Source organism: Panthera onca, chromosome C1 (genome assembly GCF_046562875.1).
Source record: "Panthera onca isolate mPanOnc1 chromosome C1, mPanOnc1 haplotype 2, whole genome shotgun sequence".
Lineage (NCBI taxonomy): Eukaryota > Metazoa > Chordata > Mammalia > Carnivora > Felidae > Panthera > Panthera onca.
The window spans coordinates 114,299,535-114,309,102 of NC_138346.1; the positions used below are offsets into that span (position 1 = coordinate 114,299,535).

Genomic DNA, 9,568 nt, shown 5'->3' on the forward strand with positions numbered 1-9,568 from the left:
TGTTCACCAAGGATAACCACTATTCTGACTTCTATAACATATTATACTTGCTCCTGGTCTTAACAGTTCTAAGTGCCAATACGGTATCTTCTCCAGGGCCTCTCTCCTCGGCAGTTTGTACAAATGCCAATCATTGTTTCATTGTTCCACTCTCCTTTTCAGACACTTTCTGCTTAGGATTTTAGTCCTAACCTGAACATTCCCAGAATTCGCTAAATTTTAAGAATGGAAAAGTCAGTCACTTGCTTGAAGCCCCAGAAAACATCCATTGGCTCTTTCAATTTCTCTGTCCCCCAGCAAGAGTCCACCACAGTGGAAAACCAAGGTTTTCATTCTTCTGCTCATACCCAGAATCCACAAATGATGCTAGGGTAAAAAAAATTTTTTTGGGCTCATCTCTGAAGTTCTCCTTCCTCTGGAGTCTTACCGTCCTCATCTGAGTTCAGATAGTTTATGCATGTATTCTAGATTTGCCCTAGATGACTGGTTTGCTATAAACTACCCCGCTCCACTCAGAAGCAGAAGTTCATTATGCATTTGGGGATGTAAGAACAGCAAGACCCTTGGGGCGCCTGTGTGGCTCAGTCAGTTAAGTGTCTGACTTCAGCTCAGGTCATGATCCCACAGTCCATGGGTTTGAGACACGCATAGGGCTCTGTGCTGACAGCTCTGAGCCTGGAGCCTACTTCGGATTCTGTGTCTCCCTCTCTTTCTGCCCCTCCCCCACTCAGGCTCTGTCTCTCTCACTGTCAAAAGTGAATAAATGTTTAAAAAAAGTAAAAAAGCCAATCGATGTAGAAAAGGCATTTGACAAAATTCAGCAACCTTTCTTAATAAAAACCCTCGAGAAAGTCGGGATAGAAGGAACATATTTAAAGATCATAAAAGCCATTTATGAAAAGCCGACAGCTAACATCATCCTCAATGGGGAAAAATAGAGCCCTGAGATCAGTAACACGACAGGGATGTCCACTCTCACCGCTGTTGTTTAACATAGTGTTGAAAGTGCTAGCATCAGCAATCAGACAACAAAAGGAAATCAAAGGCATCAAAATTGGTAAAGATGAACTTAAGCTTTCACTTTTTGCAGATGACATATTATACATGGAAAATCCAATAGACTCCACCAAAAGTCTGCTAGAACTGATACATGAATTCAGGAAAGTCACAGGATACAAAATCAGTTGTATTTTTATACACTAATAATGAAGCAACAGAAAGATAAATAAAGAAACTGATCCCATTCACAATTGCACCAAGAAGTATAAAATACCTAGGAATAAATCTAACCAAAGATGTAAAAGATCTGTATGCTGAAAACTATAGAAAGCTTATGCAGGTAATTGAAGAAGATATAAAGAAATGGAAAAACATTCCATGCTCATGGATTGGAAGAATAAATATTGTCAAAATGTCACTACTACCCAAAGCCATCTACACATTCAATGCAGTCCCAATCAAAATTGCACCAGCATTCTTCTCGAAACTAGAACAAGCAATACTAAAATTCATATGGAACCACAAAAGGCCCCGAATAGCCAAAGTAATTTTGAAGAAGAAGACCAAAGCAGGAGGCATCACAATCCCAGACTTTAGCCTCTACTACAAAGCTGTGATCATCAAGACAGCATGGTATTGGCATAAAAACAGACACATAGACCAATGGAATAGAATAGAAACCCCAGGACTAGACCCACAAACGTATGGCCAACTCATCTTTGACAAAGCAGGAAAGAACATCCAATGGAAAAAAGACAGTCTCTTTAACAAATGGTGCTGGGAGAACTGGACAGCAACATGCAGAAGGTTGAAACTAGACCACTTTCTCACACCATTCACAAAAATAAACTCAAAATGGATAAAGGACCTGAATGTGAGACAGGAAACCATCAAAACCTTAGAGGAGAAAGCAGGAAAAGACCTCTCTGACCTCAGCCGTAGCAATCTCTTACTCGGCACATCCCCAAAGGCAAGGGAATTAAAAGCAAAAGTGAATTACTGGGACCTTATGAAGATAAAAAGCTTCTGCACAGCAAAGGAACCAACCAACAAAACTAAAAGGCAACCAACGGAATGGGAAAAGATATTTGCAACTGACATATCGGACAAAGGGCTAGTATCCAAAATCTATAAAGAGCTCATCAAACTCCACACCCAAAAAACAAATAACCCAGTGAAGAAATGGGCAGAAAACATGAATAGACACTTCTCTAGAGAAGACATCCGGATGGCCAACAGGCACATGAAAAGATGTTCAACGTCGCTCCTCATCAGGGAAATACAAATCAAAACCACACTCAGATATCACCTCACGCCAGTCAGAGTGGCCAAAATGAACAAATCAGGAGACTATAGATGCTGGAGAGGATGTGGAGAAACGGGAACCCTCTTGCACTGTTGGTGGGAATGCAAATTGGTGCAGCCGCTCTGGAAAGCAGTGTGGAGGTTCCTCAGAAAATGAAAAATAGACCTACCCTATGACCCAGCAATAGCACTGCTAGGAATTTATCCAAGGGATACAGGAGTACTGATGCATAGGGGCACTTGTACCCCAATGTTTATAGCAGCACTCTCAACAATAGCCAAATTATGGAAAGAGCCTAAATGTCCATCAACTGATGAATGGATAAAGAAATTGTGGTTTATATACACAATGGAATACTACGTGGCAATGAGAAAAAATGAAATGTGGCCTTTTGTAGCAACGTGGATGGAACTGGAGAGTGTGATGCTAAGTGAAATAAGCCATACAGAGAAAGACAGATACCATATGGTTTCACTCTTATGTGGATCCTGAGAAACGTAACAGAAACCCATGGGGGAGGGGAAGAAAAAAAAAAAAAAAAAAGGAGGTTAGAGTGGGAGAGAGCCAAAGCATAAGAGACTGTTAAAAACTGAGAACAAACTAAGGGTTGATGGGGGGGTGGGAGGGCGGGGAGGGTGCATGATGGGTATTGAGGAGGGCACCTTTTGGGATGAGCACTGGGTGTTGTGTGGAAACCAATTTGACAATAAACTTCATATATTGAAAAAAATAAAAATAAAAATAAAAAATAAAAAAAGAACAGCAAGACCCTTAGGCTTCAAGGGCTCATAATTCAATAAGAGAAATAAACACATACAGGTGAACTATAATGCAAAACCAATTATATGCATAATTCATAAAAGAATTTTAACAATTATATTACTAATAGAAATTTGTACAAAGTTGTCATAAGACCTTGTAAGATACCAGTTCTTTCTAAAATGTTAAGTGAGGTTCCATAGAAACCTATAGAAACCCATAGGAATATTTGAACTAGACCTTTAAAACTAAGAGTGTATCTTAGAGAATAGAGGGGAGAAATTCCTTCTATGCAGAAGGAATAGCATGAACCAAAAAACACAGGTGTCAAAACTGAATGTTGTTTTTGAGGAGAGTGAATTTTTTGGTGTTGCATAATTGTGGTGTGCTTTGGGTCTTGTAGGGGAATTTTGGAGTAATCTAGAAGTTTTTATACCTGATATAGGAATTATGGAACACTCTTAAGTTTTCTCTTTGGTCATGAAGAAGTTGAAGCAAATGTTGCATAATGTCCCTTTTGTTCTGACATTATATTACTTTATTTTATTTATTTAGTTTTTAGAGTTTATTTATTTTGAGAGAGACAGAGACAGAATGAGTGGGGGAGGGGCAGAGAGAGAGGGAAAGACAGAGAATCCCAAGCAGGCTCTGCACTATCAGCACAGAGCCTGATGTGGGGCTTGAACTCACAAACCATGAGATCATGACCTGAGGTGAAATCAAGAGTCGGATGCTTAAAGGACTGAATCACCAGGTGCCCCTGACATTATATTGCTTTAAATGAAGAGGAACCAGAGATAAACAAATCACCCTTCTTTTACCACATATATGAATGAAATTTTTATTTAAGATATTGTTACTTTTGTAAGTTTATGATGGATGAAGTTATATTTAAAAAAAATCTTAAAATCGTATGGAATCACAAAGACTCCCTCCCCCATAGCCAAAGCAATCCTAAGAAAGAAGAACAAGCTGGAGGCATCACACTTTCTGATTGAAAATTATATTATAAATCTATAGTAATCAAATAGTATGGTATTGGAATAAAAACAGACACAAAAATCAATGGAAAACAATAGGGAGCCCAGAAAAAAAGTCCGTGCATCTGTGGTCAATTAATTTACAACAAAGGAGACAAGAATATACAATGGAGGAAAGACAGTCTCTTTTGGGACTGGGAAAACTGGACAGCCACATGTAAAAGAATAAAGTTAAACCACTATACTACACCATACACAAAAACTAACTCAAAATAAATTAAAGATTTGAATGTAACACCTGAAACCATAAAACTCCTAGAAGAAAATATAGGCAGTAGGCTCCTTGACATCACTGTAGGCAATGATTGTTTAGGTCTGACACCAAAAGCAAAAGCAACAAAAGCAAAAACAAATGAGACTACATCAAACTGAAAAGTTTCTGCACAACAATGGAAGTCATCAACAAAATAAAAGAGCAACCTACTGAATGGAGGACAATATTTGTAAATTACGTATCTGATAAGGAGGTAATATCCAAAATATATAAAGAAGTCATACAACTTAATAGCAAAAACAATTTGATTAAAAATGGGAAGATCAGAGGTGCCTGGGTGGCTCAGTCAGTTAGATATCCAACTCTTGATTTCAGCTCTGGTCATGATCTCATGGTCTTTTGAGTTCAAGTCCCACAGGGGCTCTGTGTTGACAGTATAGTGCCTGCTTGGGATTCTCCCTCTTTCTCTGCCACCCCTCTCCCCCTCGCACTCTCTCTGTCTCTCCCAAAATACATAAATTTTTAAAAATGGGAATATCAGAATAGACATTTTTCCAGTAAAGACATACAGATGGCCAATAGGTATGCAAAAAGATACTCAACATCCACTCACCACTAGGGAAATGCAAATCAAACCACAATGGGATATGACCTCACACCTGTTACAATGGCTATTATTGAAAAAGTAAGAAATACTGAGTGTTGGCACGTATGCAGAGAAAAGGGAATATCTTTGCCCTGTTGGCAGGAATGTAAATTGGTACAGCCAGTATGAAAAACAGTATGGAGATTTCCCAAAAAATTAAAAATAGAGCTGCTATATATCTAGCATTCTACTTCTGGACATTTATCAAAAGGAAATTAAAACATAACTTGAAAACATATATGCACCCCAATGTTCACTGCAGCATTATTTACAATTAACTTACATCATTTATAACTTGCAAGATATGGAAATAACCTAAGTGTCCATTAACAGATGAATAGGTGAAGAACTTGTGGTATATATATATATATATACACACACACACACACACAGTAGAATACTATTCAGCTATGAAAAAAAATAAAATTCTGCCATTTACAACAACATGGTTGGACCTTGAGTACATTATGCTAAGTGAAATAAGTCAGACAGAGGAAGACAAATATTATATGATTTTTTTGTCTACATATGATCTCTCTCTCTCTCTCTCTCTCTCACACACACACACACACACACACACACATATGAAGGTGGAGTGGGGGGGATTAGTGAAGGGGGTCAAAAGGTAAAAAGAAGATGGTAAAGCATTCCTTGTGAAGGGAATGGATTCTCACATAGTCACAGAGAAGTGGGACCTTGTCCTTGGCCACTGGTGTGATTGGTGTGGAAGGCATGGATGTGAGCTGATAGCCTCAGGCTCACACTGCAGCAGAAGCACACCTTGTTTCCATTGTTTTCATCTTGCTGACTAGCTGCTCTATGAAGATCTACTAGCCCTGGATCCCAAGTGTCTGTGGGAGGACTCACCAAAGCCTTCAGGAAGACATGGGAATGGCATTCAAAACCCATGCCACTGAGAATCTGGCTGGTGCTTAGAAAAAAGGATCCAGACAAGGGGTTTGCCAAGATGCACCAGCATTTTCTGCCCTACAGAGGAGTTCATTCAGGATGTAAGGACTGGGGCCCAGAGGGCTGGCAGAGAACTCTATGGGTTAGAAACATACACTTCTCCATCTTAACTCTTTTTACTGCCCTTTGACTTTCCTGGTTAATGCCTGCACCACTACGTGTTAAGAAATTACTACTTGGAAATATTAGCCACAGATGGCAACTTAAAAAAAAAAGTTAAAGAGGGAGGGAGCCAAACCATAAGGGACTCTTAAAAACTGAGAATAAACTGAGGGTTGATGGGGGGGGGGGGTGGGAGGGAGGGGAAAGTGGGTGATGGGCATTGAGGAGGGCACCTGTTGGGATGAGCACTGGGTGTTGTATGGAAACCAATTTGACAATAAATTTCATATTTAAAAAAAGGGAAAAAATGAAAGAAAAGGAATAGCTTTCACGATATAAAGCTTGGCTTTGGCCAAACATAAAAAAAAATAAAGCAAAATGAAGAAGGTGGTTAATTAATTTCTTTTCATTCTAGTGTTAAATGAAGAAGCAATTTATTATTGCAGTTGCCCATGGTGGCATCTACAATTCAGAGAGCAAATCCCAAGGGAAGAAAGAATAAAGTTCAATGGAGAAATTCTGGCTGTATATTTGGCTGCCCACCAAGGGCCTCGCCTTCAAACTCAGCTCTTTATATCTGGAAGTTTGCTGCTTCTTTTCAATACAGGCAGCTGGTCTTGTACCAGGGTGAGGAAGCCAGCTGGAGAAATAAGACTTCTTTCATAAGCCACATAAAATTGTACTGACTGACAAGGCAAATTGTAAAATTGCACACACTGTGTACACTCACACCCGTATCCCTAGAACAAGTTTTCCATGGGTAACAAAATGACCATGACATCCAGACTGAGACTCAGGCTAGACTGTCTTGGGAGAGCTCTGGAAAACCAGCATGGCAGAGTGGGAAACCAAACTCATAGCAGAACTTGCTAAATATTAGATGGGTGAGTGATGGAGTTTGCATTAATGAACAGATGAATAGAAAACACATAAACAAATATATGAAAAATTCATTTGCACATGTCCGTAGATGTGCTTTGGGGTACTCTTATATCTTATAGTATGTTTTTTCTGCTTTTTCAGAACAGCAACTTCCAAAACACAAAAGCCACAATTGTTAAGTAGGCTGGGGGCTTCTAATGGTAGGAGCTAAACTGTTCCTCCCTTTGTCTTTCCCTAGATACAACTACTTAGCAAGGGCCTCCCAGACTCTGACCAAATAGACCCTGGGCTTTCTTTCTTTCAGGATCTGACCTTCCCCATCTTTGGTTACCAGAACCACAATACCCATGAGGATGCACTCCCAGCATGTGTATGCTTGCACACTCACTTCCCTAAAATGTTCCCTCTGAACCAGTGAATGGGTCGCAGACTGGGGCAGGACGCAAGGATGTAAAGCATGGAATTATTAGGGGAGGCAATAGAAGAAAAGTTCATGGAAGGAGGGTTGGAAGAAAGAAAAGGCAGAAGCTATGCCTCATTACTCAGGGTGGAACCCCAGAAGAAACCCAGATGCATCTGTTGCTTTGGGACATGGATGGGGCCCTAAGTGTGGCCAAACTAGAAGCTGGAGAGGATAAGGGCTCCTCATATCCACATGGAAGAGTGTCAGGGCAGGATACAGAGGAAGACTTGACCAATGCTGAGTGGGAGAAAATCCTGACAATGCTTCATTTGACCCTGGGCAGAAAGGGGTGGGAGAGGAGGGCAACTCTTGGGGCTGGAGGAAGAGGAGCAGGAGGAAGAGAGGGCTCCTTCTGCTAGCGTGGATGTGGGGCAGGCAGTACCCCAGTTCATCCTCACTTCTGTTTACTCTTGGGGCTTGTTGGGCCGAGGAGCACTTGGTGGTTGGGTGGGCATGGCTGTGCCCTTGGGTGGGTATTGCTTCTTGGGCTGGGGAGCACATGGATCTTTGATTTGGGGTGCACACATCTCCTGACACCTGACAGAGGGTGGCTGACAGGGCTGCTTCACCTGCTGCTGGGCCTTCTGAGGCAGGTGCTGGATTGTCTGCTGCTGCCAAGAAGACATTGCTACAGGGACAGGGCAGCCTGAAAGAAACCCGACAGCGGACATGAGAAGGGCTCCCTCCACCACCTTCCCTCTGACTCCTAGAGCAGTGTTTTCGTACAATAGCCAAGGACATGGTAAGTGATTAATAACCTCAAATTGGTCAATGGATTGACTCACACACACCCATGGTGATCTTCCTCTCCCTTTCTTCCTTTTGCTGTGCTGTTCTGATTTCCTATTTTCTTTCATTCTCCCATGGACTCCTGACTTAACTGAATACATATTTGATTTCTCAGTCTTCCCAGGAAACAAGGTCAGGTGCTGAGTTGAGGATTAAAAACTAGCGTAAACATTGGTAAGATCCAAGCGTGAGGCTGCCGTGGGTAGTGCAGTGAGTGCCAGCAAGGATGGAAGGGTGTGCAGCAGAGGGCAGGAGCAGTCCCCGTCTTGGAGAGAAGTGTTGTGGTGCGGAAGTGACCAGAAGAAAGCCTGTTTCAGGAACTGCAAGGCCTGAATTGTAGTCCAGGCTCCACCGCCTGACTCACCATGGCATGCTCCGCTGTCACTTAGTGTGGCCATAGGATGGAGGTTGTAGCCCTCCATGGAGAACTGGGGGACTAAAGATCACATAGATCACTGGAGGTCAGGGACTAGACAAGGATGCTTCACCAAGAGGCAGCCTGGTTCAGTGGAAGGAGGACCGACCAAGAAGCCACAGGCCATGGGTTCTAGATCGAGACTTGCCGTGCACTGGCCAGGCGTACCTCTGGGCAATCTGTGTTCTCTGGACTTCCATGCCTTTGTTTGGAGGATACTGATCTGGAAAGATCTCTGAGGCCTTCCCAGCTCTGACCTGTGTCTGTGTTTTTCTCTTTTCTAAATTTGTAGTTATGATGATTATAAAGGGAAGCATAGGTTCCTGGTAGCAATCGTCATAGTGAGGCATGGGAGTTTCAGAGTGTAAAATGAAATATATAATATGCTGTTTCCATAAACCTAAAAGCAATGTTGGAAAGGCTAAAAGGCAGAAATGGTATAAGAACATTTGGAGGAGGCCAGAATTGCTACAGAATGCTATAGCTCTAAATATCTACCCTCAATGAGAAAAATCCTTTTGCCAGGAAGTGAGACCCAGAATCAGGAAATTAGTCATACTTAGCAATGGTGAGGGATGGAGATTGCATTTCCTAAGTAACAATTAGTGTGACATTTCTTTAATTGTCACAAGGCTTATGTCACTTCTCTGATTACCCAAGAATAGGACAGGAGTTTGCCTAGGGGCTGGAGACAGCTGAAGGAGGAGGAAGGGCCTAGCAGGAGGAATGCGTTCCTAGTTCCTACCGCTCAGAGGCACAAGCAGGGCCCCAGGAGAGGATGCTAAGCACAGGCCCCAGACCAGCCTCTCCTGGGACCTTTATAAGGCCCCCAGCCTGCCACAGGCACCTGCCTGGCCCTGGTTGCCTCCTCCAGGTGAATTCCTCACACACTTCTCCCACCTGCACTTCCCCAAGGACTTGCTTTACTGGCCGGTTTTGATGGAAAACACCCCCAGATATTGTGGTCTTCTGGGTCCCTGTGTA

The 9,568-nt window shown here is 42.0% G+C and overlaps 1 protein-coding gene across 1 annotated transcript; it reads right to left on the bottom strand.

Moving 5' to 3' along the window:
- Positions 1 to 7,784: 7,784 nt before the first annotated feature.
- On the bottom strand, positions 7,785 to 8,006 carry SPRR4 (small proline rich protein 4). The gene has a single exon (XM_060625922.1). The coding sequence runs from the start codon at positions 8,004 to 8,006 to the stop codon at positions 7,785 to 7,787; it is 222 nt and encodes a 73-aa protein (XP_060481905.1).
- Positions 8,007 to 9,568: the final 1,562 nt, after the last annotated feature.